The following is a 15,410-nucleotide window of genomic DNA, read 5'->3' on the forward strand; positions in this document are numbered from 1 at the left end:
GAGCGCACGGAGGCGTTGATTTTATTCCGTAATGATCCTCCCACAAAAGGGCACCAACTGCTTATTATCGATATTAATTGTTCATTATTGTTATAGGTAAAACGCTTCTCAGATGTCGATACTGTGATATCTGTAACATTATCACTCGGAAGAGAGTGGAACGGTGGGTGAGTTTCGGGGCTCATTTTCTCCCGTTTTCGTCAAAGCCTTGTCAAATCGCTGGAAAATGAGCGTTCAGGCTATCTTTGGTATTCTTATATAAGATAAGTAGCTTCATAATTCGTGCAACTTGCCCTTCATTGAGCTAATTTCCGGGGCCTTAGCGCGTTGCCTCTGCTATGTTTGGTCTTTGAGCTTAATGATGTAATTTGAGTACATTGGTGCGAGCAGAACATAGGATAACTTGTTGTTCGTTTTCTCCCACTCCAACCGAATCACGCTGTGATCTGTTTCGAACTGTTACTCGCCGTACCTGTTCGTCAGCGGTCTACATCCTGCTTGTTTACGCCTTCATCTATCTGGTACAGCATCCGCCCGCTCCCCACTGCCCAGTCCCGCCCTGTCCCTCCCTCCCCGTCCCTCCGCGCCGCGGCCCTGGCCACCGGGCGCCGAGGCCGTTCGCTGATCCCGTTATGCTGCCCCGCCCCGGCGCGGCGCGCCGCCGCACGCACATGCGTGCGCAGCCAGCGGGTCGATGGGCCCGTTACGCGCGCGTCACCCCTTCTGGCGCGCCCGGCCGTCTCAGCCGGTCGATGGCCGGCCACCCCCGCCGCCGCCGACGGGCTGCCGTCGCGGTCGACGACCCGCGTGCAGGAGCGTTGACCGCCGCTCATGGCGTGCCCGCTACCTGCCCGCGGGCGCCGGGTAAGAGGGGGGGGGGCGCACAGGTGGCGCTGGGGCGCCCGCGGCGGCCGGCGACCCCGCCGGCTGAGCGCTGACCCCCGGAAGCCCGGGTCGCGCCCAAAACGGACGCGCTGCCGCCTGCCGAGAGATGAATCTCCTGTCAGCGCTGCCTGGGGACGGAGTTGTACCGAAATGCTCTCCCGATGTACCGGCGAGGAGGGACGGCCAAAAACCCGCTCCGCACGTCCGCTTGAGCTGAACCAGTGTAGCGCGTGCCCCATTTGTTCGCCGGACCCCTCTGTAAAAGACGCCGCTTGTCACTCATCGCCCCGTTGGACCTCATGGGCCCAGGGACGCGTCCCTCGCCGCTCTCCCCTTACTCTGCGGCCCGCATCAATATCCATTCACACACACACGTCCTCGTCAGCTGACGCAAGACTTCCGCATTTAGATGCGCTCACGCAGCGCCCGGAGTATTGGGTACGCACTAGAGCTGCAGGGTATCGAACCCGAAAGCCCGGTGGTCACCGTGGACGGAACAGTGGCACATAAATACTTGACAGCGATACAATAGTTCACCCTAGCCACACAAATACCACCCTTGCACTATTTGCACCGTGGTGACCTCAATATTGTGGGTGTTTCGTCGGCTGGCCGGGCTTTGTCGATGCTCGATGCGGCGGCTCTAGCGGCTGTGCGGGAAGGGAGGAGCGCGGCGCTCCCCTCGCGGCGCTCCGGTTGTTGACCCGCGCGCCGCCAGTGTGCGACCGGGCCGGGCGGCTGCCACTGGTCGGCCACACACTCGCATGACACGCTGAAAAAGGCGGCGCCGGTGCGTGGTGCAGTGCGTGCTGCGAGTGACCGGCTGCGTGCGGCGGCGCTGCAATGAACGGCCGCGGCCCGGCCGGCGGCGGCCCGGCCCAGTCGACCAGTGTCAACGGCCCGGAGCGAGGTGAGTGACCGGCCGCGCCGGTTCCGGTTCCGTTATGTTGACGCCGGCCGCGGGGCAGGGGCGGGGTGTGTGCGGTGCGGAAGTGATCTCGGCGGGGTGTCTATGGGGTTCGGTGACGGGAGCGGTGTGGCAGGCCCCTCTGTTGTGGACGAGGTGCGATGTTTCGGACATTGATGGAGCCGGGTCGTTCAACCGGCTGCAGGGACACCGACCGAGCGCGGTTTACACGGTTTTCAGCTGTGATCCTGCGATCATACACCGGTAGTGGTTTCAGCGACTGGCTGCACGGTGGGATTTCCCACAGCTCGTGATGTTTGCTCTCTTCAGAGCTGACCAGGATTCCGAGACATTCCTTCGTATGGACGAAATGATAATGCGTTATCGGACTATTGCACGGCGATTGTGGCGCAGTTAATGTCAACTTCCGGCTCGTTGAGACACGTGTAGCGGTAACATTGAAGTATGCTGCAAACTGATGCCATCAACTGAAGTAGACGTTTTATCAACTCGAGATTTATTATTGCGTGTCGAAGCCTCCCATTGAAATCGCATTCAAGAAATCGCATCGTATTGCGCACTGGCTATTCAAAGCCAACTTGATACATATGGTACATATGTGTAACAAGGGAATATTTTACCTGAAATGCTACAGTTATAAAACCATATTTTTGGTTTATAGCCTACCGTTCTCCCTTTTGGATGTTTTGTTTTATTTGCAAGACCAATAGGTATTTGATATTTTCAACAATGAAAACAAAATAAACAGCGAAGATGGCCCTCGCTGTGAGTTTTCCATAAAAGCTCGGTCCCAACTCCCAGCTTCCGTTCCGGGAAAAGGCACAGGCGACAAGAACTGTGTGGTCTAAGAACCTACCATACCTAATTCCCACCTAGGTTCCGAGAGTAGAGAAGGGGTGTCTACCGTGAAATGCATTCGAACAGCATTCCTCGAATGAATCGTAAACGTTACTATAAGTTCATTATACCTATCACTTAACCTGCCTATGTCTACTTTTACTGTTGAGCATTTTCAAGTGTTCGTCTTTTACGAAATTAGTCGCCATGATTTGATACAAACTATTTAATTCAGCCTGTACCATCGGATCAAAAGTATTGTCGCAAAATTATTTTTGCGCAAGCTACCTACCTGTCACTTTCCGTCTCGATTTTTGCTAACAATATGCCAAGTTCAAGATGTAAGAATGACATCTTATGGTATGACATAAATTATGATCAATGTTTTCAGAAGACAATTTACATCCGGACTGAAGTCCAACACAAATTTCTTTGTCTAAATATAACCATGCCGGCCAAACAAAGGGCCCAAATTTAGGACGAGACCTTCATTCTGTGCCTCAACAACAAATCCTTCAACTGTGAACACCCAACACCAGTTATGTTTATAACAGGGACGTCGCCGACTTCAGGACAGACTGGGTCGCCATCTGTGCGTCCCGCGGACCACCCACCCCTGCTGCTATTCCCTCCCCTCCTTCGGCGGCCACCCTCGCCCCTCCCCTTCCTCTTCTGTGTGCGGGGAGAGGGTGATTGACAGAACCCGCCCTGCTTCCCTCGCTGTACTTCTGGACGTCGATCTCTGCAGCAAGCCTGCCTTTCCGTCGGTCGAGGCCAGGTCCCGACCTTCTCTACCGCTTCCGTCGCGCCGCCGCCGCCGCCGCAGTCGACCGCTGCCGGGCCTCGGCGCGCCACCGAAAGTGAAACCGCGTCATCGTGCGCGGCGGATGACGCAGCCGGGCCGCTTTCTCGGAAGGTGCGGGTGACGGTGCCACCGGCCGGGCTGGGCATGGCCCGGTGGCGCAATTCTACCGCTTCTCGTAGATGGGTGTGCGATTCAGCTGAATACTACGTGCATGTGTTTGTTGCAACATAGGCGTACCGGTAGTAAATTAATTGCTGAAGATTTCTCTGGATTCTGAAGAACTGCGTGGGATAAATTCAGCTGTGAAAGTATGATACTAGTACCATTGAGGATTTATTTACCGCAAACAACAAATCGCTACGGCTCTTCATTGCGACCGGCGAAAGTGATTAAAAACAACAGTTTGCAAATAACTTGCCGTCGAGAGCTTTATGATCATCTTTCACCCAAACTACAAATTATCGAGACAAAACTGTGCACCATCCGTTTCGTTTCTGGTTCGCACCTTGCTGTTGCGGTTGCTAATCTGCCGAATATTTGCGTTGTGGCTCCGTCTGGAGGTGGCATTCCATGGCCGGGCACGGAAGAGCCGTGTTCACCGCCCGGTCGTTGAACCGAGAGATACCAGCAGCTGCAGCTTTCACTGCGAGCGGTCACATTGGAGCAGCGACTGCACGACTGCTGTGTATTCTTTACCGATTACCTGCAGCTTTCCTTTTGTGGCGGCGCTCACAACACGAGCGGCAGATGGGCATGTAGTAAATTCGGAGAATCGTACAGCTCAAAGTGATTTGTAATTGAAGAAACATTTTCACTTTCTCACGAAGGGAACTTTTATTTTCTGATATTTGATTGTTTTTGGTCGAAAAATCTTTGGAACATTGAGCTAGGAGTATCTGATTTAAATGTTGTAAATGCAAATTTGTAAGTGTAAATGTATTTGTTGTAAATGTAAATTTTCTAACCTATAACACTTCCTATATTTTTACTTATTAAGATGCTAATTTGAACAGTGCTTCCGTTATCTAAGAAGATTTCACGCCCAAGGCATCTGCCCGTCTGCTTGGATACTTTTGTCCTTTGTGTTGGTGGTAAGGCTTTGTTTGGGAATTGGTCGAATTTACCGTGACCCAACGGCTTATATTATTATGTTTCATCGTTCTTTTCGTTTTAGGTCAAGTATGGATTAACCGTATCCGCACATGTCGCGAATTGTACCGTAACGTAAGGCACACGTTGTCCGGCCAATGTTATTGTCCGTTTCATCTCAAGTAGTGACTTTCTTTTTGATAAAATAATTGAATTAAGTTAACCGGCTCGGCTAGTGACGGTGGTCGAAATGATTAGTGCCCCGGGCTGTCACTGGTAGCCGCAGCCATTACCACGGATAGAGTGTAGACCTCTGGCTTATGTCACGGTCCGAGGCCGCTGTTGTCCGTATAACTACCCCTGGGTTTACCCGGCTAGTCGTGAGGACCACTGCGTCTGGTCTCAGTAGTGCACTGTCGCAGTGACGTTCAGAACATTCCCTGCGCTCCCCACCAGCTCCGTTGACTTGCTGGTGTCACCGGTGACAGGGCTGGTGGGTGACGCGGCTGGGGGGGGGGGGGGGGGCTGAGGGCAGCTGGTCGGGCAGCTTGTGAGTGCCGACGTGCCAGCTCCAGAGCTCTGGATGACCGGCGCCTGGAGCGGGGCCAGCCGGCCAGCGCCGCAGCTGCTCCCCTCTGCACAGTGGCCTTAGAGCCGTGCCAAACCAGCAGTCCGATCTGATGGCCGCGCCGCGCAGCAGAGAACTGGGATTCATCCCAAGAACGCCGGCGCGCCGACCCCGTGCCGCCAGCCGCTGAGTAATGTTGAGCTCTCAGGGTCGCCGGTTTGAGGTGCAGGATTCAGAGCGGGGACTGGCCTCGGGGCTGTGTGCGCAGTCCGACCTCAGATGGGCACAGATGTTCGCCGGATGCCGACGGCGCGCCGCAGCACGCCCGTCACCGACCGCGGCTTATTTTTATCTGACATACCGCGGAGGGCGGACTGCATGACCGGCCGCCCCCGCCCCCGCTCCCGCCCGGCTGCCACCAACTGCCGCCGACATCGACGCTCACGGGAAAGTTGGTGCGTGGGGCAGGTCGGGATCGGCCCGGTGTCGGTCGCCGTGACGTCACGCCAGTGACCTTATGACGTCACATCTCGGCTCGGCGGCGGCGGCGGCGGCGGCCGGCCGCGCGGCTGGCCCACTTCTGCTGTGAGCGCGGCGCGCGGAGGGCTGCGGCGGCGCGGCGGCGGCGAGCGATCGCACCTGCTCAGTGACCCAGTGCCGGCGCCGAGCGGCGGACAGTGAACCCGACCGGCCGAGCGAGTGGCCGACCGCCAGCGGTCACCGGCCGGCCAGCAGCGCGCACAGTTGATGTGGACCGCGGAGAACGGCTGCGGACAGAGAACGGTCTCGGCCGAGACCATGGAGGGCTATATCAAAGTCCAGAGGCCCGGGGAGCTGCATTCGGATGAGACGCTGGCGCGCTATGTCCCAGGTGAGCAGAGAACTCCGGGAACTCAGTGCAAACGGTCTGTCTATGTATATGTGCAGTGCAGAAGACATTCCACATCGCCGAAGTTTGCTCTATTTTAGTTGTTGACCCTGCCGGATGCTGTTCTTTGGTGCAGAGTTCATGCGGGGAAGTTATGCACACTGCTCAGAAGCTGTGCCCGCGGGATAACTTGGATAGCTCTTAGATGCTGACTTGTTGAATTTGCGGATGTAGGTGTTTTATTCGAGATTGGCTTGCGGAAATTATTTGCATTATAAATGGTCATTAAATTGATTTTCATTGACCCCTCTCTAGGCATTTGACTCTGACATCATCATCAGGAATCTGCCATTGCAAACAAAATTGCCAGGATGCTAGAGTACAAGCGCCTTTTTTTTCATTCCCGGTGAGGACTAGACATGAACAGCAATAATGATATCAGTTGGGTATTTTTCACCCACCTGCCGGATGTTGGTTTCTATGAACTATCAACTAACCATTTAAAAAATCACACGCTCGCGGTTGTATCGATATCATAGAGTTGTAAACGTACCCAATGTGCATCATGCGTGTTTACAAGAGCAGCAGTTGCCTTTGTCGAGCTGTGCCAACTACATTTCGAAACTCATCTGAGCCGCCATCTCTACAATTGACCTATATTTGATACCGATCTCTTTTTATTTCTTCGATTGGCTTACACTGTTATGTGTATCCTTAAACGCACTGTGTGCTGCTACATTATGCAATATCCCCAACATACGCACACCGGATCACAAGTCTCCCGGCTCACCCATCTGGAACACTTCGGGTCTTCCACCCGTCCGGCCGGCTCCGGTCGGGCGTTAACCCCAGCCGCGGCGGGGACCGGGTTAACCTCGTTCAGCCCGGGTCATGAGGTCAAGGGGCGGGGCCAGCCGGCCGCTCAGCTGGCTCGCCGGCGCGGGTCAGGGGTCGCCACAGGTGGGGAGGGACGCGGCCAGCCGAGCTGCTGAGATGACGTGCGGAGGGGGATTGGTTCAGCGGTGTGAACCGGATGTTCAGAGACGGCAAGATGTGAATGCAGGTTGAAGATACCTCGGTGAATCAAACAAAGGCAAATAGGGAATGAATCCCTTTTAAATAACTCTTTCACGAAACATTTGGTAGCATGGATCTGGCCAAATGGAGCGAAATTCCGAATTTTGGGAATTCTTGATAGACATATTCGCTGGCCACGCCCATCGCCGTCTTTCTGGATCCGCCATCGCGGTTGGACTGGCTGACCTGAGCGCTGGCCGTGCTCTGCTGCACCCTCCGATAGCACAAGGACTGTTTGATTTTGAGGAGCGGTGCCGTCCTGCAGTCCTGGGCGACTGGCCGCCCCCCCCCCCCCCCCCGGGCGAGTCTGCAGCCGCGGCGGCGCGGGTTCAAAGTCCGAGTCATGACGTAGCCCGTGTGCTATTTTCAACGGCTGCGAGCGTCCGTCTGCCCTGTATCCGGGCTGCTGGGCTGACGGGCGCACCGCCTCCCGCTGGGCTGTATCGGCCTACAGCGACACCAGGTTTGAATGGAATTTACCGCCACCCTGACCGGCAGTCGGCCGGCCGACCGGCTCACCGGTGCATCATGAGTTCGCCAGATGCCTTTCACTTGTGAGATTCTATGAAGGCACCGCGCGTAAGTGCTGTGTTGCCCAATTTCGGACTTGTTTTCGGAAGGCGTTTCACTGTGTGTTGGCTGTGAGACGTTCCCAGATACCCCGGTTTGACGCACGGGGAAACCCACGGCGTAGTGGCCGGGGTGGGGGTGGGGGTGGGGTGGGGGCGCCATCGACCCGGTCCGCGTACGGCCAGCGGGGGAGTTTCCACCGTCCTCGGGCGGGGGCGGCGGCGGGGCGGCCGTACCCTGCACTGACGGCCCCAGCTGGTTGGTACAGACCCGCGCTGGTATGCCGGCGAGCTGGTGATGGCGAGTTCGTACCCCATGCCCCCATCTCCGGCGTCCCTGGCTCCCCTGGCCGGCCAGCTGCACCGCGGGCCGCCGCTCTGGCTCCTCACTGCGCGACGATCTCAGAGCTATCTGGCGGCTCTGACGCGTCTTTGTGAGCCCTCAGCTGAGCATGGCCGGCCGCGGCGGGCGGGGGAACGGCCGACCTCCGCACCGACCCTCGCAAGTAGGCCAGCGGGCCGCCGCGCCGCCGCCCGCCGACCGGCGCGGGCGGGCGGGCGGCGGGCGTTTTTCCCGCGTGGCCCGCTCTCGGTCCCGTTAGCTGGGTCGGGGCGAGGGTCGAGGGTCACGACATGACCGGACCGTAGGCCGACCACCGCCCCTGAGCTGGAGCGGTACGGCACGGCGCCAGACACGGCTCGACAGCCGGGATCCAGCTGACCTGGCGCGCGGCGCACGACCGGCCGCTGTGCCCCGTGAATGGAAGGGACACAACCCGCCCGAGCTGCAAATCAAGGCTGCTCAGCGGCGAGCTGCAAGGCCAAAGTAGCGGCGGCCTGACGCCCTCCGACACTGGAAGACGGCTATCTCGAGACCTTGTGCTTCCAGCCGAGCCGCACGCACTGGGCCGCCGTGAAGCGACTTGCAACCCTTGACTTGTTTATTCCTTCATGATTTGCGGACAAAAACGTTTCCTGGTTCGTCGTGAATAGCCGGGTGGGTTTTTGCACCGATTGTTGGCCTTGCACGCCTGTCTTGCACGGAGGTCACTGTGGCCGCAGCGACCCAGCGTGAGTGGATACCGCCCTTGTGGCCGCACGCACGCCGAGATTCTTGATTGCTTTGGCAGTCTGACCGCAACAGAGGGGGGTATATATTGCGGAGTCCTTTCAAATTTACTCAGTTTAATTTCTTTGGATCAGATATGTTAACGGCAAATGTGGCGCTATAAATGTTTATCACTTGAACCGATGAAGGAACGCCTCCGAAATATATTCAAGTGTTTTTGGTAACTTTTGGCAATTTTTAGAATTTTCAACAGAAGGTTATTCCATTAAATATATTACAGTATAATTTCTTGTTCGTGCGCTGGTCGTCAGCCGGTAGCCCAATATGGAAGCTAGACATTAGTGCCTCATTCAACCGGATCTATCGACAAAAATCTTTTAATTTGCATTGTATGCGGTCAGTATCAATGATCTACCTAATGCTACTCTGCGGTTTGGCTTCACCTCGTCGCGTGTTATCGCTCTTGCCATTTTCGGAAGCCGGTCCTGTGACTCGCCAGATGTGCGTCGAAACTGATGCAAGCGCTATTGATTGCTCTGAACGACTGCAATGGACGGGACCGACTGCGCCGAAATTGCAATCTCCGCTCCCACTCCTAACGACGCACTTGGCCGCGCCGCGAGCCCGGGGGAGGCCTTCGAGCTGCGGGAGGGGAGCGCGCGGCGCGGCCGCCCTCTAACGGGATGACGCGGGGAGGCGGCAGGGGAGGCGGGCCGCGAGGGTGTCAGCGAGGCACTATTGACCCGCTGCCAGCGGTGCAGTGGGAGACCTGTGTCATCCCACCCCGCGGCGGAGAATCGATCGCGCCTCACGACACCGCCGCGCTTCCGGAATGTGCGTGCCGCCCGGAAGTGGCGGTCGGTGGAGATGACGGCGGCTCGGTGGGGCGGCGGCGGCGGCGGCGGCGGCGCGGCAGAAGCGGCGCACAGCCGGTGGTCGCGCGCCGCCGCGCTGCGCCGTTTTTGCCGGCAGCGCGGCTGACATGTGCTGGCCTTGCCGGCCATTGCGTCGTGTCGGAAGTGCGCCAGTTTTTGTCGTTGTTGGCCCAGTTTGGCGCGTGCAACATGCTGGTGTTTGTGACGTTCTGGCCGGCGGCACCGTGACGGCGGCCCGCCCCGCGAAGGACACTTCGGCGCCGCGCCCGACACTGACACTGCTGACACCGGACGGTGATGTGTCTGACACAGACACTGACACCGGGGAGTGACCATCGGCCGACGGTCCTGGCACGCTTACACAAACATACGGTTGAAATTGCTTTGTTTTAAGCCTGTTCAAGCCATTATCTTCATCAACAAAAAGAGCATTGTGCCCCACGAAGTCGCCGACATTTGTCGTCAATGAAAATAATGATGTAGGAAGTAACATGAGAAGCACTATTTGCGCGTTTATTCCCCTGCACTCCACATTGTCCAGCAGCCTGATATGCCCGGCCGCTGACTGCTCCAGCAGCCTGATCTGCCCGGCCGGTGACTGCTCCAGCAGCCCGATCGGCCCGCCGCTATCTGCTCCAGCAGCCCGATCTGCCGGGCCCAGCAGCCTCAGTCTGCGGGGCCGCTGACTGCTCCAGCAGCCCGATCGGCCCGCCGCCGCTGACTGCTCGCTGCTCGGTCGTTGTTCGCCCTCGGTGCCGGGACGCAGCCGGCTGAATGTGCTGTTTCTCAACTGACCAGAAAAACGGCTGCAAAACGTGGCCTTCGAGCCGCACAAGGCAACCCTCCCTCCGGCTCTCCGTCCTCGTCTCTCATCCTCTCTCCGTGCTCCGTCACTCTCTCCAGCTAGACGGCCAAATGATTTCAGATTCCCTGTCTTTGTGGCAGAAATCGAACAACGAAATGTGGATGGTTAATTTGAGGCTTAGAAATTGGCTAATCGAAACTGAAGACACCTAAAAGACGCGTTTTGTTTATCACTTATCATTGTTACCTTTGTTTTCTATGTAGAACAGCTTGCCAAGGAAAAATGGAAGTTCTTTTACACTATTGATAATACTCCATTCTGCATTCTTCACATCTTCATATGCTGTATGTCTGCTCCCTCTTGCTCAAACGGATGTGTCGAGCCGAAGAACGGACCCCAGACCTCGATGGCCACAGGTGTCTGCACCGAACAGTGGCCCGGAACTCCCGGCCCGGCGGTGACTCTGTCCACGTCTGAAGACGGTACGGCCGACGTATCCGCCTCGTCTTCCCCATAGGAACCATAGAGCTGGTGAAGGCGATTAGCGCCCCAATAAAACTGTCAGCCATGAGCGGCCTTAGCGCTGACAAATGCTCCACGCTCCCGGTCTGGCTCTGAGACCCGCCTACTACCATTCGACGCTGGTGTTACAACATCCTAACCCGGCCGACGTCCACGGCCAGCCGACATAAATAGCTCAATGTCTGGGTCGGGTAAGACCGTCTGACTTTCCCTTTTACTGCGTACGTTGCGAGAGGGTCGCCACCACCGTGCGACAAAAAATGCGCACCTGGCGTCTCGCCAATGATTTGTTTTCTTTGGATTTTTTTCTGGGTCGTTTTAGGGGGAAAGAAGGGCTATTGTTCGGGGCAGACAGCGACGACGGACGGTGTGCTGCCGGTCTGGCGCTGGCTAACGGGGATACGAGTTCAAACTGGGTCGGAAACGGAACAAGGAGCCGACATTTAACTGGAATGGTGTTCACCAGACAGACATTTTCATAGCGACGCTGAAAATATAACTAGGTCTGCTACAATGACTTCCACTAATCCCAGCACCGTATATGTATGTAGTCCCTTATATCAGATTATCTGTCGGTTGGATTCTGCGCCATGTGGTGGCAGCTAAGCGGCTTTTGGCTGTTTCCCTGAACGCACATAGTCACTGGTTCAAACTGCTTCCTCGTATCCGGTGAGCGTCTTCTCCGAATCTGTCAGTATCCGGGCGGGTGGACACCGAGCCGTGTCTTCAGGACGCGACGCCCATAGTGGAAGTGACGATATTTTGGTTCAAGGCCTACCACCGCCGCGCCGGCCTACTGGTCAGCGTCGTACGCTCTCTCAAGGCTGTTAAATTACGATGCCATGCTGTGAATGAATGAGGTCCTGTCCTACTGCCTCCTTCAACGTTCCAAAGGTGGAGGCGGATGGATCGATAATGGTTTTGGTTCTACTGCGAAGTTTTCTAAGAATGCAGAAATTTGTGTTTCAAGAACCGATTGAATGAACCACGCAGGGGTGTTTTATCTATGCGAACTTTTCAGCAGTGTTATAGTTCCGAAGTAGTTGAAATTACGTTCTTTCATTTTTGAACGATGACGAGAATCTTACAATGATGATAGGTACCTTGTGAAATGTACATAATTGTATAGTGAAGTAGAATGCTTTATCACACCTCTGTTGTCAGCCAGAGTAGGTAGTCTGTAGATCAGCTTATGCTGGCTTCCTCGCTCACTTTAGCTGCCAAACTCCCAGAAGAGCTCCCTCCGTCCCTCCGTTTCACAATGCTTCAACAGCCCCCGCCCCGCGCTGTCAACTCCCCGCCTGGGGGACGTGAAACCCTGCCGTCTGTTTTCGGCATCCCCGTCTGTTTTCGCATGCAATCAGACAAACATCACGGCGGCGCCGAGTCATCGCCGGGCCGCTCGGCCGCTTCCTGGTGGCTGCTGGACGCGCTGCGGGCCTCTTTGTGAGCCGCAGCGCCTCCGTTTTTGTCACCCGGCCCTGCGTGCACGATGGGAAAGCAGCGGGTCGCAGTGAGGGAGCCGGAGAGCAGCCCCGAGGGAGCCGGGGAGCAGCGCCGAGGGAAGCCGGGGAGCAGCGGTAAGGGAAGCCGGGCGAGACGCTCCGGACCAGCAGACCTGGTGGAGAGCGTGAAGTAAGCGAGCTGTGGAAGATGTGATGCGTGACAAAGCAGAAGTTGTGTCAAAACGAAGGTGAAATTCATTATACTGTCCTGTTTCCTTTGACCTGGACGAGTCGAGGCTTATCAGTGTAGATCCAACTGCGTCATTCATTGGAGTTGCGGCCTTGTCGAACCTTCCTTTCTGCGTCCCTTCCTTTCTGCGCCGAACGTGATGCGTAGTTTTCCGATGATCTTTCTCCCGAACCGACGACGTTGTGCTGTGGCCACACGCACATGTGGCGCATCAATATACCCACGCCTCCCCTCCCCCGAGCACCTACCTACGCACCAGGCCGACCCCTCCCCCCGCGTGTGTACGGCCTCCCTCGGCATGCTATTATTACGGCACGTGACAATATATGGACGCGCAAGTCGCTGCAGAGGCGCAGGACTGTCACGTCATGCTCTGTTTCCATGGCAACGCCGGAGTACGCGGCGGCACCGGGGTCGCACCGCCTGACCTTTTCAAGTTCATCGTCACCGGTTGTGGCCGTGACGGAGCACAGGACCGGCCGTACCGTCCAAGGTCCGCGCTCGCGGTCACAGAGGCGCCAGAGACAGCGGCGGTGGTGGCGGTGGTGACGGTGTTGGTGACGGTACTGGTGACGCGTGACGTTAGTGGTGATGACCGTGACGCCAAGGATTGGTCTGGTGCCACTACCAGTGAGTAATCACGTGTGCTGCGAAGTCTGGTCCCTATGCCCGGCTCATTTCGCCGCTGCCCGGCATTGCCTCGGACGGCTCAGAGCTGCCGGGACTGTTGTTCCAGGCTCGGCTGATGCAACTGTGGTCTGGCCTGGGGTGTGGAGGGCGACACGGGAGGTCCAGCGGCGCGGCGCGGAGGCGGAGGCAGGGCGGAGTCTCGAGCACCGGGCAGAGCCGTATCCTACCCAGCAAACAGGTGTGGTCCTGTGTAGCTGAGCGTATCAAACGAGCACAGCAGAACGCAGCCAGGCGGGGGCGGGGCCAATCGTGCCGACAGCGCCGAGACCCTGTCTTTGTGACGGAGCCGGCGGTCTCCGTGTTTTGCCGTCGTGCTCAGGTATGCGTGTTCTGCGTGGCCGAGCGTCTAACGTCCGTGTCCCCGCCTCCGCCGCGGTCTAGGCGAGGGAGGAGCCGACCTCAGAGGTGCAGATCCGTGGGTGAGCAGATGACGCCGTTTGGGGGGGCGGAGCAGTCAGCCGAAGCCGGCCGGCCGGCCTCTGGGAAGGTCGCGCGGTTGCTGATCGACCCGCGGGCACTCCGAGTACGGAGATCGGACCGGTCGGCCGTGAACGGGTGGGATGTGAGTCAGGGACTCAGATGCACAGCCAATCAGGAGCCGGCTGGCTGACTCATCGAGCGACCGGGTGGGCGAGTTTAGCATTCATATTCACCCGACCAATATACATGATCTAGCCCATTCTTCCAAGAGAAACACACAGAGACAGACAACAGGCCGAGGCGCGTCAGTCCGATCGCCATGCCTCAGACAGCGGAACGGGCCGTCGGCTGGCCGCGCGGCCTGTGGTTTACGATCGGAGCGCCAGCACCGATGACCCCAGTGACCCCTCATCGGCTGTTGCCTCGAGTGGCGGCCAGCGTCGACTCGAGCGGCGGCGCACCACGGGTAAAGCACCGGGATCTCGTAGTGCACCGATTGTCACTGTGCTTAGTCAGAACGCGGCTATCAAAGAGGCCAGGGTGAGGCAACCTATCTGTAGTTTCGGGGTCACGGTTAGATGGGGCGGGGTCGACACGTCATTGTGCACAGAATGCGACGCGGTGTTTCTTTAAACTGATAAACTGGATAACGGGTGCATTGTACCGTCGCCATTACGTAAGATAGTGGTCACCACGGCTGTACGTTGGTTGCACGCATCATTGTTAGCCTTGCGATGGCTTGATATTCTTCCTAAATGTCGCACGTTTATTGTGTGTGGTTTTGTGGTCACGATAGCATGAGACACTGGTCCACGGAGGGAATCGCTCAAGGTCTACCATGTGTATTGTTTGCGGTGTTCTGCTGGGCAGGCCGTGACACGGTGGCTGCTGAGCCCTGGAACAGAGACTTGACCCTGGCCTTGACGCATTTGACCGGTTATTAACATACCACGTTGTCACTGGAGCCATCTCCGTTGGTGTGGCCGTGACACCGCCCGGTGACTGTTTCCGATGACCTCGGGCGTCTCCGGTGACCCCGCGATGGTCGGTCGGGCGGGCGGGTCGGCTGCCGGAGTCCGCTGCCGGCCGGCCTACTGTCAGTTTGACGGTCTGCCTCTGACGCTGCAACGCAGCTGGTTGAACAGCCTTCCGTCCAATGATCTCACCTTGACCGTCCAACACCGGGTCACCCTGGCTTCGGGTCGGCACCGGCCGGCTGACCTTGTGACTGCAGCTCCCCTCCCTTCCCCGCCCTTCCTGGAGCTGCTTCGACTTCCGGACGGGCCCCTCCCATCGGAATACGGCACTTCCTGCTCCAATAATACGAGGGAGGAACGCGCAGATCAGGGCTTCGACAACCGGTGCCAGCTAAGCCAGATGTGACAATCTGCATTGTCCCCTTCTTATCCCGGCTGGGATTTTCACTCACGTAGGATGTCCACCATTTACCGAGTTTTTTATATTTCTTAATGGCAACATGCCGTCTTGCTACTTTCTTTTCGTAAAGCTTATAAAATCCTAGGCAGACCAGGCTGTAAAGATATATCGCTGATGGGTTGGGAGGTCCCTTCGTTTTTTTTATTAGTTTCTAGGTGCCACTTAGTCCCACTTCAATACTGTCGGCTGTCTTAGTCCAAAGGGAGAGGAAGAACAAAAAGGGGATTGGATTAACGCCATTTATATCGGGCATGTGCCACATTGTGGCTGG

The 15,410-nt window shown here is 57.0% G+C and overlaps 1 protein-coding gene across 6 annotated transcripts in view; it reads left to right on the plus strand.

The window, feature by feature from the left end:
* The first annotated feature begins 1,567 nt into the window (after positions 1 to 1,567).
* LOC122386324 (hormone receptor 4-like) overlaps positions 1,568 to 15,410 on the plus strand; it is a 46,803-nt gene continuing 32,960 nt past the window's right edge. The window contains exon 1 of one of the 6 annotated variants that reach the window (XM_043375398.1): positions 1,568 to 1,795. In XM_043375398.1, coding sequence (XP_043231333.1) covers positions 1,729 to 1,795 — 67 coding nt within the window. In that variant the 5' untranslated portion in view covers positions 1,568 to 1,728. Of the gene's footprint in view, positions 1,796 to 5,688; positions 5,984 to 15,410 lie in introns of those variants that run through there. The other 5 variants (XM_043375397.1, XM_043375400.1, XM_043375396.1 and 2 more) reach the window with 5 other exon arrangements.

This window comes from Amphibalanus amphitrite, unplaced genomic scaffold (genome assembly GCF_019059575.1).
Source record: "Amphibalanus amphitrite isolate SeventyFive unplaced genomic scaffold, NRLGWU_Aamphi_draft 000247F_arrow, whole genome shotgun sequence".
NCBI classification, from domain to species: domain Eukaryota; kingdom Metazoa; phylum Arthropoda; class Thecostraca; order Balanomorpha; family Balanidae; genus Amphibalanus; species Amphibalanus amphitrite.